At 46.4% G+C, this 13,640-nt stretch overlaps 1 protein-coding gene across 7 annotated transcripts in view; it reads right to left on the minus strand.

Moving 5' to 3' along the window:
• Positions 1 to 13,640, minus strand: part of Art4 (arginine methyltransferase 4) — a 195,190-nt gene that overhangs the window by 153,042 nt on the left and 28,508 nt on the right. For all 7 annotated transcript variants that reach the window (XM_075671379.1, XM_075671376.1, XM_075671380.1 and 4 more), the window contains one exon: positions 5,944 to 6,048. In XM_075671379.1, the coding sequence (XP_075527494.1) occupies positions 5,944 to 6,048 (105 nt within the window). The remainder of the gene's footprint in view (positions 1 to 5,943; positions 6,049 to 13,640) is intronic.

Genomic DNA, 13,640 nt, shown 5'->3' on the forward strand with positions numbered 1-13,640 from the left:
GGCAAGCGAAATCCTCAAGTTGCGAACAGTGGAGTTCGCTGACGAGCGTTGAAGCACCTAGGCCTAGCGTCGCAGAGCACACTTGACACAACAGCACAACCACACACCACGCTAGCCAAAACGTGGCCTGCACAAACAAACTAAATAGCGCCGCTCCGGAAACTCGCCGGAAGCGGAAGTGCGGTCATATGCGGCAATGAATGTAGCCAGCGTGGCCAGACCAAATCGGTGTGTGACGGCTAGATTTGGCTAGTTGTGGTTCAAAGCGGTGATATGCTTTGGCTGCAAGTCGATTTCTTTTGCAAGGGCGCTGCGCGAGGAGTCAAAGGACCTTCCGTCGCGTCAAAAAGTCCGGAAAATTGGACGGCGGGGGGTTCGAGCGTCTGAAACTTCAGATGTCCTTATACATTGATTCTATGGGGCTCATGGCGGTGCCACGAAGACGTCCGAAATATCAGGCATGTCCGAAAATTTGGGCGTCCGAAAATTCAGTCGTTGACTGTATACCACTTTTGTCGGCGCCTGTACTTACGTGCAATCTTCGCGATAAGGCAACACAACTTGCGGAAAGCGTGATTACGAGCGTATTTTCTCATCTCCAATGACAACACATGCCATCCACATGACTTTCCATGTCTCATTCTTTTTGGTCAACGACGCAACATCAGTTTTCTTGCATTCTACAATATGCTTGTAGTCGTTCACGAGTCCGGTCGGCAGGCACTTTTCATCTTCTGTGAAACGGAGTGCCGTCTTGCGTTGCAGTGCGTTCTCTTGGGAGGAGAGCGTACGTGAGCATGACATTTCAGCGTCAAAGCCTGTTGACAGGACAACAATTTTGTACCAAATGCGACGCACGGTCATCGCGCAAGCCTCACAACTTGTTTTCCTAACAGATGACACTTTCCTAGCAGACGACACGCGCTGCCAAAGTGCAGTGTCTATCACTGGGCCACACTCTCCCTCTCGTTGTTCTCGACAAAGCCTCCATGCAAAGTAGACAAATCGTTTGCACGTGTCATTTTATTTATTTATTTACCTATATGTTTATTTATTTATTTATCTTGTTTTTTATCTGGCGTTGTCACCCATATGGGTCCGGACATACAGGGGACTCTACAGCACTCGGTACTCCTCGTTCACAGCCCATGTTGCTATGCTTTTTTTTCTTCTTGTTTATGACTCCGGTCTAGCGTGTTCGAATAGTTTGGTCATTTCTTCAAAGGGTCATGTAGCCCGACCAAAACAAGGGCCGCCGCCTTTCTGCTGGAATGCCTATAGGCGAAAAGGGATGCGCGAGGTCCCTCAGAAACCAACCATATGCCTCGTCTCGGTGTCTTGCATCCGCTTGCTGGCCCAGACGGTGCATGAACGCCTTGCGGCAATCGAAAACAAAAGCCGTTGAAAGACCACCATGTGAACCAACAATTTCGTTCGCTTTTCTATGGCCATTTCTACAAATGCGCAACAAGGCCTTTAAGTTAAAAAGAAGCTAAAACCGAAATAAATGTGAATATAAAGGTTCTTAATTTTCACTCAAATACACTGTCGCGTAAAAGTGGAGCACCGACTTGAAAAAATGGTGAAACCTGCATCTCAAAAAGCGCACCAAAATACCAAAACTCTCAAGACCACTCAAAACCACCAGTAACGGGCGCTTCCCACAAGCAACACTGCGTATCTCAGCGGCGGACTTGCCAGATGGAATAAATTTACACAAACTATACCTCAGCACCTATGCCCTGGTCGAAATTTGGAACGATACATACTTTTTTGCTGTACAAGGTGCTTTACGCTAATAAATTCATTGTTAAGGGGGGACATGCCTTCAAAAAATCAACTTCCTTATTTGACTGCATAGCCACTGGAGAGCCTGGGGAACATAAAAAATGTGATAGAAGGCTTGTTAAATATTGACTGCATAGCCAAGTGTGTGCTGAAGGTCGCGACATTCTTGCATTCTTTTTTTTTTTTTCGCAGCACAAATTTTTTTGGAGTGCCATATTTTATGTTACCTTCGCATCAAGTGCACTTTCGGGGTAGACGAATAGCCATATCATAAACTTACAAAGGGTCAAGATAAGAAAGCGAGAATGTCACGACCTGCACTGCAGCCAAAGGAACGTGACAAAAGAAGCGGAGTCAAAATATGTTAAACGGTAACAACATATCAGCCCCAGAAACTGAGCAGAAAGGCAGAAAAACAGTTTTGAACGGCTCTCAAGGTTTCAGCTTCTCCTCAGTTCTCTCAAAGGCACCAAATTTGTAGTCTTTGGGGTGTTTTGTGATTTGGGTTTTGTGATGTTATTGTATACATGTGGCCTCTGGTCTGGTGCGCTTTGCCCCACCCCCCCTTTTTTCTTTTTATAGGGCATTCTTTGCTGCTGCTGCTGTTGCTGCTGCTGCTCTACTAAGAGCATGGTGCCCAAGTTTCAAACCAAGTGACGTGCAGAAGTCCGTGTGGGCCTGAATATAGTTCCAGTGTACATTCAGGCAGCCTGTACCCGCAGAGTGCCCATTTGATAGCAATCTCCAAAACAATCAGTCAGAACTTTTTTGTTTTCTTTTGGTAGAATTTACCATGTTACTGCATGAAGGCTCTGAGTGCCAGCAGCCTCCCAAGTCAACTATTCTGGACAATGGCTCTAGAACTTGGGATCAGAGAGCCAGTGACAGATTTGCAGCTGCTAGGTGCTTTGCAGAATTGTAGTTTTGTATGATGCCTCGATCACTTCTGCAGCCAGGTGTCTGTGTCAGGCCAAGGGGCCTAGTGAACAGAGCTCATGATGAGGTTCTCTTTTGAAGGGGAGGTACGATACATATTGTTACAAGCTGACATGACAATATGATAATAGGGTGAACACGCAATATGCTTGGTTGCGGGTCCGAGGTGCCTAGTCGCGGGCTCGAGGAGTCGACACTCAATATGCTTACTTGCGCAGTCCGAGGTGCTGATGCACAAAATGCTTAGGCGAGGGTGTGAGAAGTCCGCGTGTGATGTGCTTGATCGCTGAGTCGGAGACTACCTAGGCGCGAAATGTTTAGCCGCGTATCTGAGGATTGAGTGCGCTATGTGCTTCGTCACGAATTCCGAAACACCGAGTACAGAAAGGTTTAGCCGCATGTCCGAGGATACCGCGCGTGAATCTCGGACGCGAAACCCGCGTCAACAATGCTCGGAAAACTTAGTTGCGAGTCTGAACCGTCCACAAGCATAGGGATCAGCCACGCTACTGCGATGTCGCGTAGCACCCGTTTTGATACGTCGAGATTACGGCGAGTGGAGGCCTCCAGACTCACGAGGTGCTTGTTTCTGTATGGAGGAGATAGCGGAAGCGGCAAATTTGAAGACGGAGAAATGCGCTTTCCAACGAGACCAAGATGGCAGCGTTCAGTTGCGTCGTTCTGGAGATATTGTGGCTTGAAATACGCTCTTCTTTCTTGATTTCCGCAAGATTTTTCGCCACCTTGGCTGATAAAACAAATTTTTTAGAGCCCTTCTTCGTGGTTTATATGGATGATATTTAGGAATCAGATAGAAAAAGAGTTATAGAAACTGAAAATGCGATTCTCAAAAAATCAATCTATTTGGACATTTTTCGCGAAGCGAAACCCGCGTCCTCCCTCAACACCATTTGCCGATTCCCGGCGGCATGCATTACGCGCGCGGCAAGAACGTTCCCAACAAACGGGTTGCTCTTCTGGTTACCGTTCACACGGGGCGAGCTCCACGCCAACGTGATATCACCACAGCACGCGCACGTGATAAGCATCTTTATCGCAAAGCCATATTCTCGTTCGCATTTGTGTACTGTGGCGCCACTGCCGCACACCTTGCACTTCACAAACAACATCAGTTCGTTGCTTGTGAAACTAACGATAGCGAAGCCTGCCTCCGCGTCGACGGGTGCGGCCGCAAAGTCGTCGCCATGAGTGAAGGAATCCAACTTCCGTTTTGTTGCTGGCATTGAAGCAAGAACTTGTGAAGTTTTTTGGAGGACATTCATTTCCCTCTGTAGCAAATCCGGACATTGCAACATTGCAGTATCACGCCGAACGCGGCTGCTGTCCGTAACAATTTCACTTGTTGGTGAGCTGGCTAGACCTACTTCGGCATCGTCCGCAGCTTCGGCATCAGTTGAAGTTGGTGGCGAGCTATTTTCAATGTTTTCCGAAGGAATAGAGCACTTCTGTAAGTTATAAGCTGATCGCTTCTTTTTGCCGAACTTGTGCCCCGTGGCGAACTTTCTCAATGGATGGGACATAGTTGCGCACTTGTCACGGGCCTACGACTGAGAACGAGACGTGCCGTTGCGTTGCCTGCGGAGTGGAGCAGACGACGGGAAACTCGCGCAGCCAACCACAGCGCGTGTTTTTGGTCACGTGCACTAGTCAACAAATCGGATTGTGCGTAGAGACTTTTTTTTTCTCCCCGTATTTCAACGACACTGGTGAACCGACGGAGTCACTTTTGGAGGGAAATTAAAGAAGGAAGGTTCCTCTTTCCAACAAGACCAAGATGGCTGCGAGCACGCGCAGAAAAAAGGGCCCGTCTTTGCGCGCAATTCAGATCACAGTGGTGTTATAAAATGATACTGCGGGCGAAATACTCACCCTTTACCTCTAGATCCGAGAAAAAAAGAAAAAAGATGCGGTTTTTTGCATGCATTCATTTTTTCGGACTGCCTGAATTTTCTGACGTTTTTACCCTAGAGGGTCCGAAAAATCGGGCGTTGACTGTACTGAAGAAAAAGTGTCACGAGTACATTAGGGACCTCAGTTTCAGGAAGAGAGTTATTGTGATGATTGCATAATGATACAGTTTTATGGCGACCTGGCTTAATTGTTTTCCAGAATTGCTTTGGATTATTCCGCAACATCATAGCTATTGTCATAGAAAAGAATCGTTGCTTAGCTTCTGCTGCAAAGCACTTGAATGTTTTCTCTGCCACATGGTATCTTGCCCAAGCACATGCATTGTTTTGAATTTTTGGCAGCTTGAGAGTCTCTTCTTTTTGTTGTTCAGACGTTTAAAGTTTTTATTGAACGAAGGGGAGGATATGCGCTGTAACATAAATGGTTGGTATGTATTTAATTATTAAGTCACACATTTTGTTTTTAAACAATAGCTAGTATGTGCCGCTGTTGCCGCAGTAGCGCCACTGTTGAAAGTCTCACCAGCTTTGGTCACTGAGTATGTATGGGCCACAGAGTGTGTGGCAAGCGAGACAACCCTTCTCAATGCTCGCGAACTTAGTCAGACCAGTCCCCGATTTTTCATGTTTGCGCAAGGAGGGCAGGGATGAAAAGGCAGAACTTTGAGCTTTCGTACTGTACCAAAGTGGTGGCACTCGGCGGCAGGAAAGACGAGAGAAACCTACACGAACTTCTGTGTTTTAGCGTGATTTTGAGCTTCTTTCTCGCCGTCTGTGCTGAACAAAATAAATATTGAGGGCACTTACAGTGTACTTTTAGCTAAATCGTTTGGTACAGTGATGATTAGGCATTAGATGCTGAAATGAGTGGTTTACCAAAATCTATCTTCTTGGCGCTTTTCTGCGATCTGATCCCTGTTTCCCCCCTTAATAATTTAACTAAGCTTTGTCATGACAATATGTATGCACACTCCTATAGTGTTAACAGATGTGAAATAATGCTACTGAAGTCATTTGTCTTCTTAACACAGCTTCATTTTCCTTTTACGCACTCTCAAAAGGCCTGTCAAATGTGCCACGATAATCTTTCTAGAAATACAGATTTACGGATAAACAAAAAGAATGTCACGACGAAAATTTAACCTTTACACAACCTCAGGCTTGTTTGTGGCTACTCAACATTTCATAAAAGCAGTGCACGTATTCAACACAAATGAGAAGACAACATGCAAACCTAATGACATTACTCACTGCATAACAGAGCATCTTGAATGAGCAGGTGGCATACCTTGTCCTTAAAGTCCTCCATGTTGTTGAGAATGGCCCTCTGGTAGGTGGAGGTGCGAATGTAATCTTGCATCATGTTCTGCTGCTGCGACAGGTAGCCGTAAAACTGCAACCACAAGCACGAGCCAATTACCGCATACATACCAAGGATCACAACTGGCATGCAAGGATTCAAGAAACATTTAAGGTTTCAGTCTACGATGGTAGCAAACAAAACATTTGAGACAGCTGCCCCACTTGCAATGCATTTTTCAGCTTCTACCTGATAACAATAACAGAGTTCTCTCTGTAAAACTTAAGCAGCCGGTCCCGTTTTAACTTAGTATGGTCAGTCTAGAATAAAGTGCTTGTTTCTGCTATTTTTAACATTGCGTTATTACTCATGCGCTGACCGCACCATCAACCATACCTATTCTGCAATACATAAAATGCGCATTGGCTGCACATTGCATAACCTGCATCTGCACCCATATCTGCCTTACGAGGCTTCATTATGCCAATTTTACGTACTGCTTATAAGGTACCCCATGCCATCTTGGCTATAGTGGTACTAGGCAAAGGACAAAGAAGGGTCATTCTCTGCCGTGTGTTCCAGGCATGTCACTCAAACATTTTTCTTTTTTTAATCACGGCAATTTATGTCATACGCATTCTTTCTTTCCAAAATATCCTAGCAGGAAAAGATGTTATGCACTAACGAATTTATACTCGCAGTGTTTAGAATGTTTGTTGGTGTGCATTAAGCACCACTCAAAAAAAAAGTTATAAAAGTTATTTCAGTGTGTAGCACTGCACATTCTTTCAGTAAAACTTATAAAAAATTATCTTCAATATACAGCGGTGTTTACTGGCAACTAAACTTACCATTTTTATAAGCAAAGTAATGACTCATCTGTTTATTCTAATTACTGAGATTTCACTAAAACAAACTCTAATCCAATATGTATGTATCTTAAATCTTTTTGTGCGCAAACAAACAGGGACAAAGAATAGAAGAAACACAAGGACGAGCGCTTTCTAACAACTGGTTTTATTTTTGAAGAACCACCTGCTTAAATACCCACAGATCTGCGCGATCTAATCAACAAAGCACGCCTATAGCGCATATAATACACACAGATCTGCGCTGTCAAGTCAAGAGGGCATGTCTATAGTACATATAACACTTGATAAAAAAACGTGGATCAAAGCCACCCGGTCAACATAAAAACAGCAAGGTGCATGAAACAACCACTTACGATAAAATGCATTAAAGATGTGATGATAGAAGTGAATTTTCTTTATCCAACAATGAAACAGAAGGATGGCTGATGCATTTTTCTTTTTGTTTTTCAATCCAGTGTGCTTCCACAATTTCCCTCGCGCTTTGATTTCTATGCCTATACAAAATGTCGGTGCTACTAAGACAAGGTGAGCAATCATGTTCTTGGCAATGCATTACCAAATGCGTACTAGGGTGACCTTTCAGACTGGACAAGTGTTCCCTTAACCTCGTGTTAATGCATCTCACAGTCTGCTCTACGTACACATGGCCACACGTCATAGGGATCTGATAAACAACATTCTTCGCATAATCAACAAATTGGTTCTTGAGCGGATATTTAACACTACATTCTTTCTTTGCATCATCCTTTCTTTAGAACTTATTTTTAACCTTAGAGCACAGACTACCTATTTTGTTTTTTGCTGAAAATATCACTTTTACTGCGTAACTACCAGCTAACTTTTATGACTGTGTGAAAGGCCATGCACATACGGAATCACTGAAATCTTGGAAGCTACATCCTTCTGCCTTTGATTCTTTTTGCATTGTCCTTTATCCTGTTTAAGTTTTTTCATTAGTCTAGCGCACGACGCCAGCATCACAGCGAGCGGGTACCCAGCCTTTCTCAACCTCTCAACTTGCTCAAAAAATGCAATCTTTACAGTGTGGTGACATGAATTCAACAACGCTGGCCGGAAACACGAAATGACTATGCCATTCTTCACAAGCCTGGAATGGCTTGAGGCATAGTTCATTAGCGGTTTCCCAGCTCGGGGTGAGGATGACCAACACTTGTTCCGGTAGGAATTCTAACTTGACATCAAGAAATTGTAGCTTATTATCTACCGGTACTTCAGAAGTAAATGTTAAGCTTTTGCCCAGAGAACGGAATGCTTCTACAACCCTATTCCTGAAAGCACCCTTGTCTACATGACAGCCTAAAATCAAGTAGTCATCGACACATCTCTATACCTTATTTACTACACCTCCTAAATCTTTGGCCAACTCTGTCTATGCTTCCCAAAAAAATGCTACTTAGGATGGGAGCTACTTTTGACCCAATGCACACACCCCTTGCCTGTATATATGTTTCACCACAGAACCCCTACATGTGTATTCGCCAAATAAAAATGAAGAAGTTCAAGAAAGGATTCAACGCCCATGCCGCACGTGTTCCGGAATGACACCTCGTCATTCTCATTTGTTATGCAATCTTTAACACTGCACATTAGGGGCCCATGCGGTAAGGAATAGTAGAGATCTTGAGCATCTATGCAGTCGCCCGAATAAAACTAAAGGTAGCAAAATTCTTTTACTTTGCCACCCAAGCCAGCAAGCAAAGGCAGGTGAAAAGCTCCCTCGTTTATCTGTGGCTCCCTTTTGGGTGGAGCGGACTCGCGTGGTTCACTTCTGCCGTTTCCGCAAAAACAACCGCACGAGCATTCGTGCGCTGCCCACCATGCCTTTTGTTTTCTTGGTCTTTTGCTTCAGCTTGTGCCAGTGCCATGACAGTTGCTCTTCATCACGTAGTTTATACACTAAGCTTAGGTGCTGAGCACAGCCGTGAGTATGCGCCCCCTTGCTGCTTATAAGGCGCAAGCACAGGTGGCACACAATGGCTCAGCTAGCGCCAGGGAGCGTCACTCGGTGCAAAAGGCACCGAGCGCTGCTATAGGTGCACATGCACCCCTTCACAGTTCAATCTAAGTGGATCAGCTTATCGGGGTGCTCACGAGTAATCTGATCGTAAATTTAAAGTAATCTGACTTAAATATGTTCTGGTCAGGACTCAGAGAAATTTTGAATAAAGCAAAACTCGAGTAAAGCGACTTCGTTATAATTATTATCATCATCATCAACAACCTATTTCATGCCCACTGCAGGACGAGGGCCTCTCCCTGCGATCTCCAATTAGCCCTCTCCTGTGCCAACTCATTCTAACCAGCACTCTCACCTAGTCTTCTGCTGTCCTCTACTGCGCTTCCCTTCTTTTGGTACCCATTCTGTCACCCTAATGGTGCAACGGTTATCTAACCTACGCATTACATGACCTGCCCAGTGCCATAACCCGCTATCGATGATGTCAACTTCAAATTTTGCCGCTATCGGAGCGCTTTTGAACAGCTAGTGCTATCCAGAACATAAAAGGTAAACTATTTTTCTAGTTGCACTTTTGCGTTGCAGGGGGGGATCTTTAAAGCACCTTTTAGTCAAGTGTAACGAGCACATGGAGGAAAGAAAAAAAGAGGACGGAGCATCGCGCAATTCGATTGAAGCCAAACCTGTCGGCTCAACAAGTGATCGCACGTCTATGTGAGCAGTTGGTTTTTTAGTGTTCCTGCTCCGCAGGCAGAGCCACGGCAGGGCAGACACTCAAATGCACTATCAAATAAAAACTACAGGCATAGTTACTGGAAAGCAAACATCTCAGCAAACCACAATTCTTGCTTTGTGATCTCGACGCAAGATGTCACGTGTGGGACCATCACTGAGCAAATGTATGGGCTTCACAGAGGGTTTGCTTGCCAAGGCTGGCAGCATGAAGTAATGCCCTTACCTAACTTTTTCCTTCCTCTATGGATGAGCACTCGTAGCTTCTGATATAGTGTCAATGTCGCACGCAGCTGCCGTTAGAAAACGGCTAATTTTGATGGATTTCGACGAGTCGTCAACAAAATTCTTTAGCAGCACAGGTTCAAGAGATGATTTTGATTCATCAGACTTCAGTACAGACGGTGAAAATGCATCAAATAGCCCAGGAACGTCAACAGCTTTCCATGGGCAAGTTTCGTTTTATAGACCTTTGCACCGGAAGCCTCGAACCAGAGAGTCGGAAACGGATATTAGGCCCCCGGTAGCTGGAGTAGCTGGCGTCTCATAGTTGCCCTCTATTGCTGGACTGTCAAGCACGCAGTTCCCGCATTGACTGCACAACGTTTCCGCGATCTTAAAGGGAAGCTGGAAGGTTTTCCAGAAAAAATGAGTGAACATCTGTACATAATGGTTTTCAACCCTCCGAATTCGAATATCGTATCGAAATTGAGCGAAAGGAAGCGCAAATATATTTTATTTCGACGAAAAGTGCAGCAGCGGACACGCCCAGCTCGCACGTCTCGTTTCCGCCTGTGATTGGTCGGGCGCCTCATGACGTCAACACTAGTGTTCGTCCGAACCGACCACTGCCGCTACACATGAAGCGCGGTTCCAGGTAGTTTGGTGCTGTTTTTCTGAGACGGTAGAGGAAAATTTAGAGAGACTGCCTTTTTCTGAGGAGTTCGGCGTTAGTCCCTACATGTACGAGCCGATTCCGAAGAGCCGGCCTTTCGAAGAAGCAAACAATGCTGGTGCGAGCGGTGCTTTCAACGGGAACGAAAGCGAAGTCTTGGGATCTCCTCGTGTTGGAAAATGCTCTTTGGTGAGTATGTTTTTTGCAAAGCGATCTAGTGATCTCGCCAATCTTTCGCCGATCTATTGAGCTCGTTTCGGGTCAAACAACTGTAGTGTTGTGTTCCTGCATGCCTCCTCGTGGAACGTAAGCGGGGTTGCGATTGTCGGCATTTGTGCGCTGTCCAAAGCTGTCGGCAATCTACAAAGATGGTTTAAACGCGTGAAAAGCTTCCTGGTTCATGCAGTACGTGTAGTGACCTTCATCCGTGCGCCATCCGCACACTACTCGTAACCGAAGTCGTAAAGGCGGCGAATTCCGTCGGCTACGTGAGACGGTCGGTTTCTCGCTGTGCGCGAGAGAAGGGGAGAGCGTAGCGTCCTGGCTTGCGCCGGCGTTCCAGCACATGCAAACTCTACATTTGCACTGCGTTATGGTAGCTGCATGCAGGCTGTTTTACAACACACGTGCAAATAGAAAATTCACGGCGCTTTGCGACGAAACCTGCGTCAAGGGCGGGAGATAAAAATGCACCTTCTGTTCAGCGTACTAACACGAAGGAGCTCGCAGTAAATCAAAATCCAGGTTCGGGCAAGTTCGTGTATTCATAAGGCCTTCCAACACCAGTTATCATCAGTCAGTCCGCACTCGTGCCGTCTTTGTTTTCGTTGCTCCGATCTTTTCGCGCTGCGTTTAGAAAGCCTGCTAGTGGCAAGTAGTCCTCTCTCATTCTGTGGCCATATACAGCAACTGCGCAGGCCGAATTGCAGGGCTGGCCGTATACTACCACTCTACATACACGCAGATGCACCAACAAAGGAATGCAGGGTCGACCGAAGCAGATTACAATGGCCCGCACGCAGAAACAAGCGCGGTCAGGTACGGTCGCGGAGGCTGCGAAGGAACGGAACACTAGTGTTGACGTCACAACACCGCGGTTTCCGGTCTCCGCTCGCATCGTCAGCGTCGGCAGCAGCGTGCGGCGCTCGACGGGGGGCGGAGCGACAGCGCAATTTTAACCGGCGATTACGTCGTTCGTTCCTAAGCGAAAAATCCCCCCCAAAATTTTACGTGCATGGTTCATAAGGTTCCCGCATCCGTATATGAGCGTCTTATTGAATTCGACAGACTCTTCAGCTTCCCTTTAAGGGGGGAGGCTACCCTGGAGACCGAACTTTCTTATTTTTTAAGATATTCAGATGAAACTTTCAGGGTACGTTCACACTACCGAACTATGAGGAACTGCAAAGTTTCATGAAGATATGTTTATTAGTTCCAGAGTTATTGAGGTCTAACTAGGTGATTCATGTATATGCCTGAGGAAGAGCCTGGAGAAATGCCAGGACATCGTAGGAAGCTGAAATTCACTGTGATGATCCCTTGATAGATATCCCAGGGGGCTAAAGAGCCCTTTAATTTCCCCTCCAAAAAATTTTAAGACAACCTTGAATTTGATGTAGCCAGTAATGACCACATTCATCAAAAATTAATTGCTTATTATAAATTAACTGCACCAGCTTTCAAAAAAAGAAGCCTGTTACCCCCTGGCACAGTCATTCAGGAACAGAATAAAAAAAAAGAGCATAAATATCTGAAGATCGGTTCTTGAGATATCGCCTTCCCCAGCACCACTACTAGCGAAAAAATCCATTCCGAGAAAACATCCTTAAAGTTGAACACGTGTTTTTTTATTAGAAAGCTCCTGCGGAGCTTCTAATTAGCTCTTGCGGCCCCAGGCACACTCAGTGTGTCGGATTTTCGTCTGGCGACAGCTGAAAGCACAGTTCCGCCGCTGAAAAGCGTCTACGCAGTCTGCACTCGCTGCGGAAGATCGGAAGTTCGATGCTCGTACAAGACGCATATCGCGCTCCCGTGCACCGAACATCTGCACTGTCTTGGGCTTTGCCGGCATTGCGTGCAGCGAAGAACTAGCGAAAAAAAAAAAAAAAAGCTGAGCAAATAATCTAAAAGATAGCGTAAGGCGATGAGCAGCTCGCATGCTCATGTTGAGGCGGACAGAGCAAGGGCAACAGCGACGCGAACGCGGCGGGCGCGGCATCAAAGGGAGTAGCCGCCGCCGCCCGCGCAGCAGCCAATGGCAGGCGTGCGTTAGCCCGTGGGATTTGAACGCGCTGCTCCGGCCAATCAGCGTTCCGCATCACATCGCGGGAAAACGCCAATAGCGCCTCAATCGCGCCGAAGATGCCATTTTGCAAGGCGGCAAAATGGAGACAAAGAATCCACGGTCAAAACGACACCAAGGTGGCGCGGGCAGGCCGCATGGGCCGGGAATGGCGCACGCGCGAAGATTGACTTCATTTCGGCATTTGCGGGTGTTTTGTGGGCCGCAGTGGCCTCAAAAGTAGCGTTTTCTTTGTACTTTACGGTTGAATCAGGTGCTGATAATTACAGAACAGGTAGTTTGTAAGACATACAACCCAAAAATATGGTTTTTCAAAAATCGACTATCGTGATTTTTCGGTTTTCAAGGGCCGCGTCCCCCCTTAAGCTTATCCGCACAGGCTAAGCGAACGTCCGGGCAGCACTGCGCTGTGTACGGTTGTTCGAACAACCAGAAGAAGCGCAATGCAGCAAGAAAAGTGCAGTGCAGCACGCACAATGTTCTGCAAGAGGACTGCAGCTGCAACATGTACCTGTTGTATCGGTTTCCTGCCGACGCGGTACTGAAGCATCACTGGATTAGCGCTGTAAATCGTAAGGAATTCGTCCCTACGGAGTCGTCACGCGTCTGCTCAATTCATTTTATCGACGAGAAGCGGACATTTGAGAATCCGAGCCGATGCTTCCGCTCGGATACGCAAGGAAGGTAAGATGCGCCGATTCGCAGCCACAGGCGCTCAAACAGGAAAGTATACACCTTAATGCGTAAAGCGACACTGGTGACCTCTCAACACTGGTGATACTTGCACTAAAGGTCCAAAACGACGCTGAGGAAACTTATGACACGGAGAACCATAGGTGAAAGCAGCTGCAGCGCTCAGCTGATGCTTGCCGGCGCCATCCGGCAGTCGCGCGCAGTCGTACAGCC

Source organism: Dermacentor variabilis, chromosome 10, assembly GCF_050947875.1.
Source record: "Dermacentor variabilis isolate Ectoservices chromosome 10, ASM5094787v1, whole genome shotgun sequence".
NCBI lineage: Eukaryota > Metazoa > Arthropoda > Arachnida > Ixodida > Ixodidae > Dermacentor > Dermacentor variabilis.